Source organism: Cucurbita maxima, unplaced genomic scaffold, assembly GCF_002738345.1.
Source record: "Cucurbita maxima cultivar Rimu unplaced genomic scaffold, Cmax_1.0 Cma_Scf00058, whole genome shotgun sequence".
NCBI lineage: Eukaryota > Viridiplantae > Streptophyta > Magnoliopsida > Cucurbitales > Cucurbitaceae > Cucurbita > Cucurbita maxima.
In genome coordinates, this window is record NW_019272074.1 from 63,377 (window position 1) to 83,744 (window position 20,368).

The following is a 20,368-nucleotide window of genomic DNA, read 5'->3' on the forward strand; positions in this document are numbered from 1 at the left end:
AAAATGTAAAATATTTATATAGATGGTGGAAAGATATGAAGTACAGGATTTAAAGATAAATACACAAGAAACACCTCACTCAAGTGTGATGAGACTCTCCTTGAAAGGAAGAAATTGATACTAATAATGGAATTAGGGGGAGAAAAGGAAAAAAATTCCGTTGCCGGGACTTGAACCCGGGTCTCTCGGGTGAGAGCCGAGTATCCTAACCAACTAGACTACAACGGATGTTTATTTTTTAGATTTAATATCATAATGATAATACAAATATTTGTCCCGCTTTTAAACCCGTTCGCCCCGGCCTTTTGGATTCTTATTCTTGTAAAGGAACAAAATTGCATTCTAGGGTTTCATATAAAACTATTTTTTAGTTTTTTTTTTTAAAAGTTTGACTGTATTATTGGAACATTAGAAAGTTTACGGGTATTTTTGATATAAAGTATAAAATTCAGAGAGTATTTTTATTAATTTAGCCATTATTGAATTTTAGGACATTTTTTATACATTTAATGTGAAAAAGTAATTAAACATATATATTTTGAATAAAAGTTAGATGTTGAAATAATATGTATTGAATTTGAAAATGGCATGTCTACCCTTGGATACTTATTTGGAGTGTAGATCTTAATTTTGAGAGAGTTATGAATGATCTTCTGCTTGTGCGGACTTCTTCTTGTTCTTCACTAACTTACTCTTCTATTGCCAACTTTTCTAAAGAAAATAGTAACAGCAGCACAGCTCTACGAAATCAAAATCGAATCTTTCTATCTGTCGAATTCTCTGTAATGGTCGACACAGTATTTCTTTACTTTATTTTATTTTTTTCTTAAACAAGAATGATTATAATTATCCGAAATATTAAAAATAAGAATATTTGTTACTTCTATGAACTAAAAATGATATCAAAACCTAAGAGTTAATGATGCAAAATGACAAGATTGTCTATTGAAGAGGAGAAGGTAGGATCTATATTATATTGCCTTTGGGTAACGGCAGAGGAATATCGTGTTGATGATTGTTGGGAGTGAGTCCCACATTGGCTATAGGGAATGATCATGAGTTTATAAGTAAAGGAATACATCTTCATTGGTTGAGATTTTTGTGAGAACCCCAAAGCAAAGTCATGAGAGCTTATGCTCAAAATGGACAATATTTATGGAGATTCATGTGTGTTAGAAACACATTGTTGATCACGAAAATTCCCAGTGGGTACGTACTTGTTGTGAACAGTAGTAAGTTTATCTAGGGCAAGATAGTCATTGACGAATGAGAGTCAAATCTTAGATGTCTAACGGGTAGAAGCCTATGCCTAATTGCTTTATCTAGGGCAAGATAGTCATTGACGAATGAGAGTCAAATCTTAGATGTCTAACGGGTAGAAGCCTAGTCATTGACGAATGAGAGTCAAATCTTAGATGTCTAACGGGTAGAAGCCTAGTGGTCGTTCATCCCCATTCTAGGAAGACGCTTACAAAATAGGGCTAAATCAAGTTTTTGGCAACACTTTTAAGTAAAAAAAAAAAAAGAGAAAGAGTCATGGATAACACGGCTTGGCAGGATAAGGGTCAACAATGACTCAAGTTTTATTATGAAATACCAATTTCTTAATTCAAAAGTATTTAATTTAGTCTCTTTTCTTTTATTATTTTTTATTTATTTTGCTTTATTGTAGTTTAAATGTTTCACCTAACATCTTTTGACTATTATTTTTTTTTTTTTTTTCTTCCTCTACTTTTCTAAGTTTCTCATAGGAGTTAAGATTGGAAGAATAATATTTTGTTATAAATTAATAAAGAGTAAAATGACACGACTCAAGTGACCTTTTTAGTCGGAACTAGGGTGTATATGAGTCGGGTTGAGGAAATTTTTTTAGACCAATCTAGTTGGATTGGTAACCAAACCTAATCTAAACATTTTCACAATACAACCTTCTATTTTCGAGTGAGTTGTCAAATAGTTTAAAAAAAATTAAATTTCTTAAAAAACTTGTATTTATAAGTAATTCATAATTATTGAATATAATTATTAAAACTTCACAAACAAATATAAATTAATGTATAATCATTTAAATAAACAAAATATTGATCTATAAGAAGCGAAAATTGTAACATGCTAACATACTTTTGTTGGATGATGAAAGTCTCACATCGGCTAATTTAGGGAATGATCATGGGTTTATAAGTGAGGAATGCTAACTCCAAAGACCTTTTGGGAAGCCTAAAGCAAAGCCATGAGAGCTTATGCTCAAAGTGAACAATATCATACCATTGTGGAGAATCGTGTTCATCTAACAACTTCAACTTTCACTACTAAAAACAACTAAACACTAATACTTCCTGGGCAATTCCTTACTTGAATAGATCCTGAAATAAACTATTTTAATAATTTATTAAATACCAAAATAATAATTTAAAAAAAATAATAAATTTAGGAGGAATCATAATTAATCCTATAATAATAACTTAATTGGTTAGTTGTAATAGTTTTTTTTTTAAACCATTTAGTTTTATATTTAAATTTATAATATTTAGTTTATATTAGTTAAAATTTAATAAGACTTTTAATGTACATAGAAAAATAATTTAAATATTGACAAAAATGTATTTATAGAATACAAAATAATTAAAACTTTTATGGCAAAGATTAATTTGTTATACATTATATATAATTATATATTAAATTTTAGAGACTTAATTTATAAAAATTTAGAGTATAAATTGTTCAAAATTAAAAAAAAAAAAAATTGGTAGTTAATAGTTTTTTAAAAGGAAAATCATAGTAAAAGGGACGCATGTGAAGACGACCGCTTTCCGTTGAAGTAAGCCGAAGGATTCCTCTTTAAACCGCCCGCCATGCCTCGCTTGCTTCGTGCAGTTGGCAGCTCGAATTCATGGAAGCTAGATCAAATTCTTGAAAGGTCTTCTTCTTCTTCTTCCTCTCTTCCTTAAATTTGCGTCCAAACTTTTGATTTTGTTCCATCGCTATTTCCATTTAATGGATCAATCTGTTCTTCCCGTTTGTGCACGGCATCGCCTTATTTGATCAAACTGTATGTGGTGGGCGCAAAGTTGTTTTCCACTTTAATCTCCTTAAGCTCTGTTGCTACGTGTATAGAATTTCTCTGCCTTATTCGACCGTTTATTTCGATTGTTTGTCGTGTTCTGATTTTTCTGTATGTACATTTCTTAGCATTCAAGTTTCTGGTTGGATTTTCTGATTTTGGATAGATTTCTTGGCTTAAATCTTTTTTTTTCCCTCTTCTTTTTGCTTCGGGATTGTTCATTCCGTTTCCGATTTGACTTTGTTGGTCTTTTGGAATTCTGGATTGTTGAGAGTTTGATATTTTTCTCGAGTTTCGGCATTTTCTCGGAGCTTTGAGTATGGGCTGTTTCTTCAATTTACATCGCAAAACGAAAATTAAGAGAGGAGCAGGATCGGCCAAGGAACTGAATCAAAGGAAAAAATCGGATGGTAAAACTACCAATCGCGGGATTGAAGCGTTGGAAACTTTGGCTACGCCCCGGAGCATACCTGAGTTGTACAAAGAGAAGGAGCATAATCTGAGAGCCTTCACTCTCGAAGAGCTTAAAATTGCGACAAATGGGTTCAGCAGGTCCCTTAGGATCGGAGAAGGTGGCTTTGGGAGTGTATATAAGGGGAAAATAAGGCTTGAAGGTGAACAGGGAGAGGAAGTCATAGTAGCCATTAAACGGCTTAATCCAAATAGCACACAGGTAACTGCTACTTCTTCGCTTTAGTTAGTCTGTAGTTGCTCAAGGAGAAAAGACAGGGCTGAAGATGATCAGTTAGGGTATTTTCCTATGTTTTAGTCACTCTTGATAACGTTATTTTCTTCTGTTGTTGAAGGGTCATAAACAATGGCTTGCAGAAGTTCAATTTCTTGGTGTTGTTAGTCATCCAAACCTTGTAAAACTTTTGGGATACTGTTCAGAAGATGGAGAAAGGGGGATCCAACGACTGTTAGTCTATGAATTCATGTCTAATGGAAGCTTAGAAGACCATCTCTTTAGCAGGAGTACTACTCTTTTGACTTGGAAAACTAGGCTACAGATTATCCTTGGTGCAGCTCAAGGATTGGCTTACCTACATGAAGGATTAGAAGTCAAGGTATAATCTTACTTCGATTAGTTTTCTTTAAGCATAACATCACTCTTTTGATGCATTTGAATCATAGCTACTATCTGAACTTTGCTTCCATCAAGGTTTTTGTAATAGGCCAAACCCACCACTATCCGCCCTCTTGGGGCCCAACGTCCTTGCTGACACATCGCCCGTGTCTGGCTTTGATACCATTTGTAACAGCCCAAACCCATCACTAGCCGTTGTCCTCTTTTGGCTTCCTTTTCTGGGCGTCCCCTCAAGGTTTTAAAACGCGCTTACTAGGAAGAGGTTTTCACACCCTTATAAGGAAGGTTTCGTTCCCCTCCCCAATCGATGTGAGATCTCACAATCCACCCCCCTTGGGGGCCAGCGTCCTTGTTGGCATACTGGTCGGTGACTGACTCTGATACCATTTGTAATAGCCCAAACCTATCGCTAGTAGATATTGTCCTCCTTGGACTTTCTTTTCTAGGCTTCTCCTCAAGGTTGTAAGACGTGTCTACTAGGGAGATGTTTCCACACCTTTATAAGGAATATTTTGTTTTCCTCTCTAACTGACGTGGGATCTCACGATTTTATGCTAAGTTGCATATTGATTTGCCTTTATTTCCAGTTGGATATGCCCTTTTGAGGTGCTAACTCACATTTGGTTTTGGAGAACTAATGTCAAGTTGTCTATGCTCTCTCACAGCGTTCGTTTTGGACTAATGTTTATTTATTGACTTGCTGTGTTGCACAATATTCGATTTTTCACCGGTAAATTGATACATTTTGCTTTCTCTAAATGAAAAGGTAATATATCGCGACTTCAAATCATCAAATGTGCTATTGGATGAAGAATTCTGTCCAAAACTTTCGGACTTTGGGCTTGCTAGAGAAGGGCCAACTGGTGATCGCACGCATGTGTCCACTGCAGTAAGTTCACGACTTATTGAGTTCATGTTGTTAGCCTTCTAGAAAAGCCATTTTTCTAAGCTTGCTGCAGTATGTGTATGTGGCCAGCTTTCAGTTTTCATATTTAAAAATGAAACCCCTATTTCACATCTCTAACAAAAGTTAAGAATAGTAGTATTCTATAGAACTAGATAGTGTATGATATGAAAATGTGCATCTCTCAATGTAGTTTTGAAGCTGCCCAATCCCAAACTGCCCAAGCACACCGTTAGCAGATATTGTCTTCTTTAGGCTTTCCTTTTCGGACTTCTTTTCAAGGTTTTTTTTTAAAACATGTCTATTAGGGTTAGCAGATATTGTCTTCTTTAGGCTTTCCCTTTCGGACTTCTTTTCAAGGTTTTTTTAAAACATGTCTATTAGGGAAAGGTTTCCACATCCTTATAAAAAATGTTTTGTTCCCCTCTCCAACCGATGTGGGATCTCACAATCCACCCTCCTTTGGGACCCAGCGTTTTCGCAGATACTCGTTTCTTTCTCCAATCAATGTGGGATTTCACAATCCGCCTCCCTTGGGGTCCAACACCCTCACTGGCACACCACTCGGTGTAATAGACCAAGCCCACTACTAGTAGGTATTGTCCTCTTTGGGCTTTCCGTCCATTTTTTTCTTTTTAAATGTGTCTGCTAGGGAGAGGTTTTTAGAATTCCCCCCTCCAACCGATGTGGGATCTCACAATTCACCCCTTTCAGGGTTCAGCGTCCTCGCTAGCACTCATTCCTCTGTCCAATCGATGGGAGATCTCACCGGTTTTAACTTGGGGATTTTGCTAATTTGTTTTCTAGAATTGGGAAAATTGAAACATGGCTGTTCTTTTTTCTTGTCAAGTTACTTCGTAGATTTATGAAAAGAAGCATCATTGGTGTAAATTGGGGGCTCTGTAAAGCCGATTTTTGCTGGTTGCACAATTACAGGTAGTTGGGACATATGGATATGCAGCACCGGAGTATGTTGTGACAGGACATCTAACAATGCAAAGTGACATATGGAGTTTTGGAGTAGTGTTGTATGAGATCCTCACGGGCAGGCGGGCTCTCGAAAGAAACATGCCAACGAGGGAGCAAAAGCTACTGGAGTGGGTCAAACAGTTTCCAGCTAACACTAAGAGTTTCAAGACAATAATAGATCTTCAACTTCAAAACCAGTATAACCTAGCAGCCGCTCGAAAAGTTGCGAGTTTAGCCGATCAGTGTCTCAACAAGACTGCAAGAGATCGACCAACAATGTCGAAAGTTGTTGAAATCTTGAAGCAAGCACTAGAAGAGTCCGAGGGGAGTGTTTAGATCTGAGGATTCCTGTTAATCATCTAGATGTTATATTACTCATCATATATATATATGCTCATCTCTTCCACATGCTCTTGACTACAAACATGATTGTTGATTCCCTACTCTAGTTGTTGGCTTGACTTTGATTGAGTAAGTTATCAACTCAAATTCAGATCACCTGTGGTACAAAGAATCTATTTCACAACCTCGGTCTAGGAAAAGGCTTACTGAACACGGTTGAAACAAGTATTTGGAAAACATTTTGAAAAATAAAATATTATACGAGCATCTAATAAAGGACAACAATAATGATAACATATAATCTGAGTAGAAAGATTTGACAACTAGTCATTTCACCGAAAGGACAAAGGAAATAAAATAAATGTATGAAAGTAGACATAATTTTTAGATGCTAAAATTACTAATTTTCTACCAATTTCTTTGAAGAAAATACTCCGAGTTAGGTGCAATTAACGAAGTCCTCTGTTAAAAAAGAGGATGCCTCGAGTAAGACTCGAGTAAGAAGGTACCTGCACCAAGGTTATGGGCAACTCAAATGGTCTCTATAGGGCATTTCGAAGAGATAGAAGCGAAGTCACCAATGTTCTCCTGACCTCTTTTTTAAAGGAGGTCGAGAGATTCAGTCAAATCAATATATCTGGGCCTAAACAATTCAAAGCCCAGAACCGGTCGAGCTTATCTGGGCCTAAACTACTCGAAGCCCAAGATCAATTGACGTAGCTTTCTCTGGGCCTAAAGGGTTAAAGCCCAAACCGATCGACCTCTATCTGGGCCTAAACTGGTGGAAGCCCAAAATGAAAGAACCTCTCTCTTTCTTCTCTCCCTCTCGGTGTCAATCGGTGGAGGAATTTCCTGAGAAATTGAAATGGAGAAATCCTTCACTCTGATTCAGACAATTGCGACCGCTGGAGCCTTCTCTGCGATTTCGTTCTGGTGCGATTTTACTTCTCTCTCTTCAACCTTGATGCCTCATTTCTTCTCTGGATCTCTTAGCTCAATTCGTCTTGCTTCATTTTTCTTAGGTATGGATTCATGTTTGGAAGAGAGTCCGCTCGAAAAGACTTGGGAGATTTGATTCAAGATCTACGCCGCGGAAGCTCCAACGATTCTTCTTCTGCAACTCCTCAGTAGGTAATAATTTTTATACGATGATGTAATTGACGTTCAAGAACTATTGATCGCCTGATTGTTACTGATCGATTCGATTGTGTTGGAGAAGTTCATTCTGGACTGAATGACAAAATTTAACTTATCGAACAAGGAGATTCGTAATTTTTGATTTGAGGCGTTTGTGAAATGTCGATTAACCTAGAAGCAATGTCGATATTAAGGCATTTGAAAGAAAAACGTGTTTCTCCATGTGTTTATACACAGATCATTTTGAAGTATGGCGGTGATGAAAGAGGCAGCGTTGCAACTTCGGGGCCATGCGGAGGGCATCGAGTGCTTGTCAAGTTAAGGATTTTCTGCCAAAAGCTTGGATCGAAGACTCGAAAATTTTCCTTCAATTTGGCGAAGTTTCTGTAGAAACGACTTCTTACAAATGCCTCAAAGTTCAGCCGGTCAATTGTTTTCTACGAGTTTCACGTATGGCATTACGTTTTCGAATGATATTCCTTTACTTTCTAGAAATTTTCCTTTGAAACTGGTAGATGTCTGGTCCATTGATTTGCCGATATCGATCATTCAATTCATCTCAAATATTTTTGGCACAACCAGTAGTGTAACAAGACTCGCGGCGATTTCCTTTGAAACGGAATTGATGATCCATGTCGTGATGATATCGTTGCGCTGCATTGCCAGGCGGAAGAAAGATTCCCCTTCAAAATATTGATAAGAATGTCTAACATCCCAATCGAAAGTTTAGAGTGCGTCTCATGAGTGATTTGAAATACAAAATTTTAAGACAAAATATTTTCAAAATTTCAAACATATTATTTAATTAAGTCTCAAAACCTAAAACATGTTCTATCAAACAAACTACAATATAACTGTCTTCGGATTTTTATGTTTATTATCCTTTCTGATCTTATTACTTTGAACTAGAACACTTTTTTTTTGTGTGTAACCTGTTAGATTGTTTTCATTTTGTTGTTTTCTACACGTTTTCATCAGTCATTTAGTAGCTTTGATAGGCACAATCAATGTCGTCCATCATTAATACGTATGTGTATGTTTAGACAGAACAGAGATAGAACTATGCATCATGCTATTTTATTACATACATTCCCCTTCCAAACAACAGATCTGCAATATTCTGCTTTAATGAATTACAGAAATTTTAAAGAACTACACATGATTTTATCCATAAAACCCATTGAAAATTTTAGTCAACTCCAGATCTTTTCAACAAGTTGTGACACTCTTTATTCTCATCATTTAACCCATCTCAGGGCAACAAATTTACAACTATTTACAGTAGGCACAAAAATTGATGACTAGTCACGTCCACCCTCTGGTACCTATAAACTTGAATTTTGTAGAACGAAAGTACAGTTTAATACATATGATGACTTTCTGCCTGACTGCAAAATACGTTGTTCATATAAATCTGTGTTGTGAAGCTGAATTATGCACATCAGTTCATATAACATCAGTGGTTTCCTGATGACGGCAACAGACTGGGAAGTTGATCTAGAACTCTCATCGGCTTCCAGTCGGATTCTTCCTTGCTTTGTCTGAGAGCGACGAAGTGAAGTGCATCGCTTTGCATTTGGTAGATATGACACGCCCAAGGGTATGCATCCGGTGCCGACCAAATCTTTTGTTCTTCAAATACTGTCTCCTCAGCAAGAGATTCCGCCACACAATACACAGTGTTAGGCCCTGGCTCTGCAAAATCGGCAACTGCCACACATCCTGGAGAGACGAAGCCTTCTGGAGCCCTTGGATGCCAGATTGATACAGGAGTTATGTAGTCATCCTGGCAGTTTCTCCACACCTGCAGAGGTTTCAAAGTCAAATCTTCAGCATTCAGGAGGAATCTTTGCACATCGTGTTGCGATGGATATAAGTTAAAGCATGTTCTTTAGTTGCACGTTAAATTCTAATGACCCCCGACACCTCAGACTCCTTCGCCCCCTAACTGGTATTGCTGCTCGTCCTCTTGTCTCAAGAAAAAAGAGTTTCAGCCACCTCCCCGCGTAAAAACAATCGAAGACAATGATTCAATCTTTATTCAATGGGACAAAAAAGGAGACTATTGGCACTACGATGTTCTTTAGTTGCACGCTAAATTCTAATGATTAGGACACTGAAAAAGGTTGACAAGTAGTAGTTTGGAATAAAATTTCTTACCAAATCATAACCCACTGGCGGAGCAAACATTCCCTCCATGTAACGGTAAATAGCAGCAACATTTGGAGGATGGCTGCCGAAATGGGCTATATCCCCAATGGAGACGTACCTGAAATGAAATAAATGTCTATTGTCTTAGTGTAGATAAAAGATGTTTACGTAAAAATAAAAATTTTGTTCATTAATTCGAGAATTGTCTATGGGAACATTGTTTGGTTGCCATGAACTCACGATATCATACTCATTACAAAGGGTATATTCTCAGACAAACATAAGTCAAATCCATGCTCATTGGATTGCTTTTGTTCAAAGATTTTACCCCTTCCAATGATATACAGACATAACAGCAGAGAAACACTTGGCCCGAAAGCTCGTTTTTCATCTGTGTGATCCGTGTTGCAAGTCTAAATTAGCTTGCTGTTTTTCTTATTTCTTTCCCGAGAATTACATGTCCCTTTTATAGGGAGAAAGACACTAATTTTAAATAGATAGATAATCTAAATTTACTAGATAGATACTATGTAATCTAAATAAATCTAAAATTATAAATAGATAGATAATCTAAATTTACTAGATAGATACTATGTAATCTAACTAAATCTAAAATTAACTCCGGTTTTTCTTACTGTTTTTCTGATTTCTTTTAAGAGAGTTACATATTAAATTAAAAGGAAGAAAGATGGATTAGTTCTAAAGGTAATCTAAATAAATCCCCAGATAATATTTTAGTAACGATAAATCTAAATAAATCTTTAGTTACTCCCTAACAATAAATCTAAATAATAATCCTTAGATATTATTTAACTAAATCTAAATAAATATTAATTATCAACTACGAGATTACACAAATATCTTTCGACACTCCACTTAAGCTTAGTAATAGATATCATTTATTTTCCGCTTGGATACTTACTCATGAATTATCTCCTATTTCTTTGACAAACCTAGACCTCTTATGAATAAAATAACCAATAAAGAAATACCGACAAAACACCTCCCACTAACTGACTGTCTAGAGGTTATTTCCCTTTTTACCCCTTCAATAAAATTTGCTTATAATGGGAGGCCTAACAGGAAAATAAAAATGAATAAATAAAGAAATAAAGAAATAAATAAATAAATAAATAAATGAAGGAAAATAAAAAAGTTGCACGTTGCAAGTTGTAACCTAAACAGACATAATGCAGAAGTATTATTTAATCGATATGGGCATTACCCGTCGGGACATATTGGTCTCCATATGGTACATATCCCTCCGGTCTCGAAGGCCTGGAAACATAAATTTAAGATGAAATCGGTAATTTCAAACTCATAAATTTAAAGTAGTTTAAATTGGTTAAAAATGATGAAAGAACACAAAGCACCTGCTTTTTGCACAATATGCAACGACCTTTTAACTCAAGGTCACTGCTCCAAATCTTCGTAAAGTTCATACTGCGTTTCACAAATCTTCCTTCATCATTTAAGGAACTGGATAACAAAAGCTCCCTCGATCTAATAATGGATTTGTTTAAATTATTTGCATCCCTCCCATCAGCTTCACTCGATGAAAAATAAACATGTCTCTGGCTTGAGGGAACCTAAAGCATTCAGATAGAATCTAAGCCAAAAAGTTCAATGCTCACAACAATGAAGTGGATAAAACCGATTATGCTGACCTTAAGGACAAGGCATTTCATGTCAGATTGATATTCTCTGCACAATTTACGAACCACTGAACAAATCCTGACAGCTTGAGGTTCTCTTCCTACAATTTCTTCATTATGACACTTTATAACACGAGCAAAATTTTCTGTCCTCTTGAAAGTTTTTAAATGGATGATTAAGTGAGAAGGGTGACTGTTAGCCACTTTTGCCAACTCCAGTGCCATGAGCTCCTCCCAAGGAACGTCCCATAAAATCTTGCAAGGTTTCTTATCCAATTTTCCAGGATCTGAGCACTAAATAGTAACATAGAAGGGGGCAAATATCAAGAATAGAAGAGATTATATTAAAACCAATAAAGGCAACAGAACAAGGGTATTTGCGAACCTGAAGCAGCATGACTCTCTTGTTCGTTACTAAAACAATTCTCTGGTAAGGTACAATGAAGTGTTCTTCATAATAATCAGAAAACGCAAATTTTGAAGGCTCCTTGAAGATTTCAGTACAACCAAAATGTGTACTTCCTTCTGCAAGATGAAGAACCATCTACCCACAGAAAGAAAAAGGATAAGACCATCACAGTTAAAAGAGGGCTTGAAATAAAGTTATAAATACAATTCACAATATTCATCATTAACCTTTCATGGATGTGACTTCCTATTTCACTAAATAAAGAAAATAAGTTAAAAGCATGAAGAATAACCAAGTCTTTGGAATCAGAGATACCATCTCCTTCATAAATCATGGTTTAGGCAGCTTTTTGACGCACATTAGCCTTTCATTCATACATTATGCTAGAAGTTTAGAAACTATTCTTAAATTTTGGATGAGCTTGGCTTAGGTTGTCTGAATAAAAGAAAGGTTCGGCCCCACCTAACCTATCCAAACAGTACACCAAATTGTTCACAGAAGGGCAATATTGTCTAAATACTCAGAGCAAAACGGTTGGGTAGATTACACTAGATACCCTAGCATAGCTCTGTCGTACATGATTGCGCAGAACAAACACACCATGACATTTTTTGGGCTCAATCAAACATGTACAGATACTTATAAATGATGTACTCATTGGTATTGAATTAGGCAGGACAGGCAAGGTAGGAATATTCATAATACCAAGATTATGATTTTATTAGGAAATCTAATAGTGGATTATAGAATATTCAATGCAAAAGGTAATAACTGGAAGGAATAAGAGTAATACTTGAATTTAATGTTATGATCAAATACAAAAATAAGTCAATTACTCTGCTTGCTTACGACATGTTACCCGAAAAGTGGAGATAAACAATAAAATGTTGAAAACTATCAGCATTGCACACATATAGCTAGGTACATATAGAAAGATACCTGTCCAAGAGCTTCTCGATCACAGTACTCTCTAAGAATACTGTCAGCATGAATGGCCCGAGGGTTTCTAACTCTTTGGGAAGAAACCTTCCTGCTGAAAACCTCTAAACACTTGGAACAACTTGCACCAATTCCATCAACAGTCAGTGAGAAAAAATCTAATGCTCCACTAACTGGTTGTACAATAAATCCAAGAAATGCACGTCCTAATCCATGAGCCAGACCAATTAAACCATTCTGTCTAGCACTTTCCACAGGCTTTGTTACCACGCCTGACACCCCAAAAGCAACACCCTGAGCAAGAGCTTCTGTGCCTTGGATTATTCCATCACGTACACCAGTGATTCTCCGTGACCATACCTGCCCCAATTATAAGTCAATCTTTCAACAAAGGCCTATTAATTGCAAATTATGAAATTAAGATACCTGCTTTGACCGCAATTGCAAAAACTGGCCATCAGTTGAAAGTTCGGCAAACCCTTTGCTGAGTGAAGCCAATGTTGAGCTTGTCATGCCAAGAACATCCAATGAAAATATTAGATGTAAAGGATTGTGAATAAAGTCCCTCCAGATGCGGTTTCCAATGGCAGGAAGAATAGAACTTTCACGCATGTATCTATCCCTGCGCATCACTCTTCTTAGATGCACCTGAAATGACATAGCAGAGTATGTTTTCACCATAGGATGCCTTGAAATTGTCTCACAAGTAGATTTATGAATGGACGTAAGTACAGATAGCGGTAGAATTACTTTTAAAGATGGTAGATTAAATGGAGATTTAAACTTGCAATACAATCTGGAAAAGTAGCATTAATCAACAAATTAATGATACAAACCAAGAGAGTAGACAAACTACAAATTTACTAGTTACTTTTTCTTTGAGCTCAACAACATAACATGGGATGAGGATTCAAAGGCCTGTCCTTTTAATCGAGGATATAATCCATAACTAGTTGAACTATGCTTAGGTTGACAGTTTACTGGTAACCATTCTACCTTTTAAAAATTATTTTTTAATTTCACATAAAGAAAATGATAATTTTGGCTACTAATGAGCAGATCTCAATTATAGATCTCTGCATCATCTTCAAACCGAAATTGAATTATTCAGAAGAAAGACAGAAAACATAGGAAACTAACGAAAAGGTCCAGTACACGGTCCGGCACACTCCTAGCCATATACAGATTAAGTGTAATTTTAAAAGAAGACCGTGGAATGATGTACACTGTAGCTTTTAGCTTCTAGGGTAAACGTTTCTTGATTTTTCAACATAAAATTATGAAAGATTAACTCAACCTGTATCTTGAATGCATTCCCGACAGCTGACAGTATGGGGCTCCATATGCCTAGAACTCCATGGGGTCTTTGTGCTGGTGCCGGCTCCAGTACCACTTTCAGCTTTACTTCAGATATTTCTATTAGGCTGAAGAAGTAAACAGAACCATTAGAATCCCGATTTTTGTAATCAATAGGAAAAGCACAGGTGGTCTTCGAGACTGTAAATACAAATAACTAAATGAATTGAGATCAAAATTAATGAATATTAATTAGAGAGGAAATGACATTACAGGGGTTCGAACATAGGCCCTCAACAAATTCTTCGATACTAGGTAACTGTAAAGATAACTCAGGGAGATCAACTATTTCATTTATTTAATAGGATTGTATTTATTTGTGATCAAGCGGAGGATTTGGAAGTGGGGTGTTTGCGGTGATATGGTGGGTTTGTGGTGCTGAGTGTATGTTGGATCAATGAATGGCTGATGGGCTGAATAAGAATGGGCTCGGTTGCTTGCGGCTACTTTCAGATGCTTGTGACGTGAAGCTACAATAAATAACAGTTGCTTGCGGCTGATGAAGTTGTAGATAAAAAAAACGGCTTCAATGGTGGACGGAAGCTATGAAGGGTTCATTTATGGATGATCAGCAGCTATGAAGGGTTCACTTATGAATGATCGGCAGCTATGAAGGTCTCAAACGAAACTTGATCAATAATAAATTTAAATAAATTCCTAGATACTAGACAACAATAGATCTAAAATAATCCTTAGATTCTGTGAAACAATAAAGATAAATTAGAGACGTCAACTACTTTCCTTATTTGATTGGATTATATAAATATCTTCTAAGTTAAGGTTAATCCTTCCACAACTATGTTAAATCACAACACAAAAGGTTAAGTGGATATGGATTACAGTCAATTTGATTATATCAATACTCAAAAACTAAAACTACATGCCACCATCCTTGTGCGGAAAAAATGAAAGGAAATCTTACTTAATGCGTATTTCTGGATCAGCTTGAGTGATACTAGAACTTTGGGGTAAGCGACCTAGCTGAAGATTATTATACAAGTCAACAACAGCCCAAATAACTGGTTCATGAATGTTAAGCCTCCAAGATTTCTCTGTGACCTATCATGAAAAACAAGGTTTTGATGAGCTAATGAAGGTACAGTTTCTTACTTCGTTATTCTAATATTTAAAATCATACATTACCCGAACACAAATGTATGGGAAGACTCGGATTCCGACAATATTCTCATTCTGTATTGTTATTGTCAATCCAAATGCTGGATGAGTTCTATCTGTGGTCTGCTCAGGAGCCAACAACACTGGCATCAATGTAAGGGGGAGTTGATTATCAAGCTGCAAATTACCAAATGAGATCTCGAACCTGCCAAATAAAAGTTGTCAGCTTGATTCATAAATCTCGTAACCTAAGACTTCATCACTAATCAATTCCAGAAATTATCCACAAATCTGGTGTAAAGAATAAAGCACTGAGAGATCAAAGAAAGCGACGAATAAGTATTAACTAAACAAAGATGCACAGGAAAAGAATTATCACAGTAAGAGATTAAGTCAACCCTTCCCAGTTAAAATGTCAAAAGGAATTATTGTCAAGGGGACAGGAAGAAAGTGTTCAAACCTATTTGTTGTTCCACCATCAAATCCAGTTGAATATGAGATAAAAACTCTCTCCAAGTACATATAAGCCAGTTCCTTTGGCTTGTGGTCAATAATAGAAATCCCTACCACTCCTAACTCAACTATAAGCTCAGTGGGTGCTGTTTCACTATCCTGCACCGGTCTCTGCATTTGAGACCTCCAATTTCTTGCAGCCGTTACGTATCCAATCTCTTCATGAAAACCAGATTCCAAATGCTGTCTGTCTCTGAACCGAACTACATTAATATCACCCTCTTTCGCCACATGGCAACATAATTCTGTTTCGGCATCCTCTAAAGAGCAAAATCCCGTGCTTGTATTAAGTTTCCAAACTCGAATACGACTATCATTATTAATCCTAGTATCTAAGGAATGTTGGCTATAAGGATCCTCCCAACAAAAATTTGTTGTTGAAAGGGGCGGCAACAAAATCCAAGCTTCTTCACCAAATCCACTCTGACGTAAGTTGATTGTATTGCCAGTTCTGTTCTCAACCCTGATGAATCAAAGTTTTAATTAGTTAGGCACTATAACGAATCATAAAACCTTGATACAGGTATGTAAGTACCTGATTGGGCCATCTGCTGATCCAACACGAAACACGATGATATAACGTGATCCTTCTTCGTAGCCACGAACTTCTATCCTCAAAAATCTACGAGTACCATCATATCTCCTCAAGGCCAAAAATATTGTATCTTCCGTTATTTGAAAAGGAAGTGACCAACTGGTATCTTCTAAACGTACCTAAAAAGCAAACACAAACAAAATCAATCAATGAAATAAAAAGTTTTGGCATATTTTACTGTCAGTAAGGATATCGTTTGAAGTACAGCTATATGATTTCGATTTAGTACGCTATAAGAAGTTGACTGACCTGGAATTTATCATGCCCACCAGTTTTCAGAAAGGCAAATGACATTCTTGAATCACACGGATGGAGAACTTTTGTTTCATCTTCGTCGCTTAACTTAATAAAAATATCATGACCAAGCCGGTTGGTAAAGGTCATGAATGGGCGAACTGAAATCACCTAAAATAATATGGTTGTGATTTAAGAAGTTGCATAAAATAGTTACTTTTTTTGGGTAAAAAATTGAATTTCATTAGAAGGTAAGATATGCAGATGACCATATAATTATAGAAAATATCTCCAATTGATCAATAAAACCAAAAAATAACAATAATCAAACTATCCACAATCGTACACCTGTTAATCTAAAGCATCTGCTGAATACTGACTAGAATTCAAATCAATGACAACCTAAAAAAAAAAAGACTCGGGTTCACTTGCACTGAACCCAAGCCATGTTAGAAGTTTCCAGCAGCTTCAAACAAAGAGACACACTACCAGGAGACCAAAACAGAAAAGATGGTGTTGGTTTGTTCTTAGTAATTATCAGCTGGAAATATCGGATTCGTTTTCTTCTTTTATTAGCAGTGTAATTATGTGATTATATTATTTGTATTATTCTATTCATTCTTGTAATGGTGCTTACTCCCGTAGAAGAGTATGCCGTTGAATACTCTATAGAAACTACTACACTTTGCTTTGTTAGGGATGAACAACTTAGCAGGGTGGAGTGGTATTTATATAGATTACACATTTTCTAGATTTATTCCTAAAATACCTAGATATCTTTACTCCTAAAATATCTAAATATCTAAATCTTTATTCCTAAAATATCTAGACAATGAGATCATACAATTATTGGGCTTGACCCTTGGACTAGTGATGATCTTTTGACATGTATTATTTCTCAATGTAAGTATGGAAAGACATAATCTTAGTGAGGCATTCTCCTGCACTCCAAGAAGCACCAATTAGAGTAAAGCATCATAGAAGGAAATGTTTTTGGATCTTCTCCATCTTATGGAAGCCACAAAGGACTATCTCCAAAGGAAGACCCTGCACTTTTTGGTCTTTTATTCTAAAGAGTTCTGCCATGAAAAATGGTAGATTTGTCGAGAGATAAGAAAATAGTGGGATGTAAACGAGTCTTTACCATAAAATGTAATTTTAATGATAGTGTTGAAAGATATAAAGTAAGATTAGTTGCAAAAGAATTCACTCAAACTTATGAGATTGATTATTAGGAAACTTTTGCTCTTGCAGCTAAGATTGACCTCTTTACCCACTTGATGTAAAAAATGCGTCTCATGGTAATATTGAAGGAAAAAGAATGTTGGCTAGAGCAATCTCTATAAGGGCCCAAACAATCTCCAAGAGTATGGTTTGAACGATTTATGAAAATAGCTACAAGCCTTGGATTCCTTCAAAGTCAAGTTGATTACACCATCTTTATAAGCATTCTACAAATTATAAAAATGTGATTTTGATTGACATTATTCTTATAGTTGACGACGAAGTAGAATCGACCACTTTAAAGGAAAAACTTGCAAGTGCATTTCAAATAAAAGTCCTAGGAATGCGGTTTTAATTGTATATGTAGATGACGTCTTTCTTACAGGTGATGACGAAGCAGAATTGACCACTCTAAAGAAAAGCTTTCAAGTGCATTTCAAATGAAAGACCTAAGAACACTAATGTATCTCCTAAAAATGGAGTTCACGAGATCTAGAAAAGGTATCTCTGTGAACCAAAGAAAATATACTACAGATTTACTTGGAGAAACATGTTTACTTGGATGCAAGATAGCTGCTATAGATATTGAACCAAACTTGAAGTGAAGGATTAGCTATAGTACCAAAGACTAACGAGAAACTTGTCTATTTGTCTCATACACGTCCAGATATTACATTCGTGCACTCGCTAGGACAGATTCATGCACTCGCTAGAACAGATTCACTGGAAACTGCATATAGAATCTTGAAATATTTGAAGGGTACTCCAAAAAAAGATATTGTTTAAAAATCATAACCATCTACAGGTTGAAAATTATACTAATGTTGATTGGGCAGGAATTACAGTGGATGGAGGGTCTACGTCGGGCTATTGTTCATTTGTTGGAGTTAACTTAGTCACTTTATGTAGTAAAAAACAAAATGTGGTAGCCAAAAGTAGCCCTATAGAAGAATTTAGGGCTTAAGCTAACTGTATATGTGAAGGAATATGGATGAAAAGATCACTTGAAGAAATGAAGGTTTTTTTTTTTTTGTTTTTTTGAAAGACACCTATATGTGTGTACTGTGACAATAGCAATAGCTCATAATCTAGTTCAACATGACAGGATAAAGCATATCAAAGTCGAAAAACACTTCATAAAGGAAAAAGTTGAAAATGGGGTGGTATGTATCTCATATGTCCCAAGTACAAAGCAAACGGTTGTAAATATGTTAATTTATTGCAATCACCAATGATTTTATTTTATTCAAATTCTGATTCCTTCCCTTTTTGTATTGAGTCTCTCCTATATAAGAAGGCTATGTATACTATTGACCCATTGAAATACAAGTATTTTGTTCCATTACAACTACAAGTTCCATTATTTTTGTTTTTTTTTTTGGGCAGGGGAGGTAAAAACACTTAGCTAAGAGGACCCTTGTTACACTCCCTCCTTAGTCTACCCAGGCAGATGAGGCTGAGAGACAACATTCCAGTTAACCAGATGAGATCCACCATTTAAACTTTCACCTTGCAAAAAGAGAGCCTTTTCGCACCAGGTCAATACATTTATGCATGTATGCAGGAGATTATAGATTGGGAGTCCAGAGTGACTAGCATGAGAGTCAATTGTCCACCTTTTTACTCTTGAAAACAATACTGTGCGAACGAACAACCCGTCACAAAGGACTTTAGCCTTCGTTTTTCACAGAACAAGAGCAAAGAGAAAATAGACCAAAGAGAACCATGATAACAGCTAAAATTGCTAGGGAAAAATAAACTAATACACAAAAACATCACCACGAACTTGTAGAGAGGTAGAAAGTGTACTAAATGAGAAAACACAACTTTTTGGAGGGTGATGCGAAAGAGGAGAGAGCAAAACAGGAAGCATCCAATAACTCAAATCTAAAAATTACCTTGGTTGGTACAGATGGATAGGGACATGGTTTTGTAGAGATGAAAAGCTGCATACGTTTTCCTTCCTCATCATCACAAGCATAGAGATCTAAGGATCCGTCCTGCATATAAAATCAAATTAATAAAGAACTCCTTGACCATTTTAAGAAGATAATGGACCCAAAATTTGAAATTTACCATGTCACCCAGAGGAGATAGTTCTTTAACATCTCCACACTGATTTTTCCCAGTCTGATTAATTGACACAGAGAGGCCCAACGAATTGAAGTTCAGAGCAGAAGCGATTGTGTAACCCTCATGTATTTCTTCATCAGTTATTTCCTCAAATATGTCGGTATTAGTCTTGGACTTAAGCCGGTGATAAATCTTTCGTGAATCTTTTCTCCCTAATCTGTCTACAAGACGGAGTGTGAGAGGAGGACATCTAGAAATAGAAAACCAGTAAGGTGCGTAGAATCTGATGATCTTCTCCAGGAATGGATGCTCCTTACTATGGTTTTGTTCAAGAATAACTTGAACAACCCTGCACAAACCACAATCACATTGGCCTCCATGAAGATAGAATGAGAGACATGGGGTAGGGATAAAAAATGGAACCTTCCAGTAATTGAACTTCTCAAACTTAATGTTCTTGCTGGAACTCCATGAGGGTGGGATATAAGAACTGTTTCCTATTAAAAAGAAAAATGGAGGATGAAAAATGAAAAAAAAAAAAAAAAAAAAAAAAAAAAAAAAAAAAAAAAAAAAAAAAAAAAAAAAAAAAAAAAAAAAAAAAAA

At 36.0% G+C, this 20,368-nt stretch overlaps 3 protein-coding genes and 1 non-coding gene across 4 annotated transcripts in view; 2 read left to right on the forward strand and 2 right to left on the reverse strand.

Annotated features, from left to right (window-relative positions):
- Positions 1-155: 155 nt before the first annotated feature.
- Positions 156-228, reverse strand: TRNAE-CUC. Its single transcript has one exon. It is a non-coding gene; the product is annotated as a tRNA-Glu (tRNA).
- Positions 229-2,777: 2,549 nt separating this feature from the next.
- On the forward strand, positions 2,778-6,424 carry LOC111471812 (probable serine/threonine-protein kinase PBL19). The gene is made up of 4 exons (XM_023117487.1): positions 2,778-3,734; positions 3,868-4,128; positions 4,915-5,037; positions 5,989-6,424. The coding sequence occupies exons 1-4, from the start codon at positions 3,381-3,383 to the stop codon at positions 6,355-6,357; spliced, it is 1,107 nt and encodes a 368-aa protein (XP_022973255.1). The 5' UTR covers positions 2,778-3,380; the 3' UTR covers positions 6,358-6,424.
- Positions 6,425-7,178: 754 nt separating this feature from the next.
- On the forward strand, positions 7,179-8,075 carry LOC111471813. Its single transcript, XM_023117488.1, has 3 exons — positions 7,179-7,296; positions 7,386-7,494; positions 7,738-8,075. The coding sequence occupies exons 1-2, from the start codon at positions 7,229-7,231 to the stop codon at positions 7,492-7,494; spliced, it is 177 nt and encodes a 58-aa protein (XP_022973256.1). The 5' UTR covers positions 7,179-7,228; the 3' UTR covers positions 7,738-8,075.
- A 536-nt stretch (positions 8,076-8,611) lies between these two features.
- LOC111471811 overlaps positions 8,612-20,368 on the reverse strand; it is a 72,948-nt gene continuing 61,191 nt past the window's right edge. Inside the window, exons 48-64 of the mRNA XM_023117486.1 lie at positions 20,189-20,262; positions 19,769-20,114; positions 19,591-19,692; positions 16,484-16,639; positions 16,175-16,353; positions 15,587-16,102; positions 15,154-15,331; positions 14,933-15,069; positions 13,952-14,078; positions 13,081-13,302; positions 12,655-13,014; positions 11,692-11,850; positions 11,319-11,600; positions 11,025-11,240; positions 10,877-10,929; positions 9,661-9,769; positions 8,612-9,304 (exon numbers count right to left, since the gene is read on the reverse strand). Of these exons, the coding sequence (XP_022973254.1) occupies positions 8,957-9,304; positions 9,661-9,769; positions 10,877-10,929; positions 11,025-11,240; positions 11,319-11,600; positions 11,692-11,850; positions 12,655-13,014; positions 13,081-13,302; positions 13,952-14,078; positions 14,933-15,069; positions 15,154-15,331; positions 15,587-16,102; positions 16,175-16,353; positions 16,484-16,639; positions 19,591-19,692; positions 19,769-20,114; positions 20,189-20,262 (3,564 nt within the window). The 3' untranslated portion in view covers positions 8,612-8,956. The remainder of the gene's footprint in view (positions 9,305-9,660; positions 9,770-10,876; positions 10,930-11,024; positions 11,241-11,318; positions 11,601-11,691; positions 11,851-12,654; positions 13,015-13,080; positions 13,303-13,951; positions 14,079-14,932; positions 15,070-15,153; positions 15,332-15,586; positions 16,103-16,174; positions 16,354-16,483; positions 16,640-19,590; positions 19,693-19,768; positions 20,115-20,188; positions 20,263-20,368) is intronic.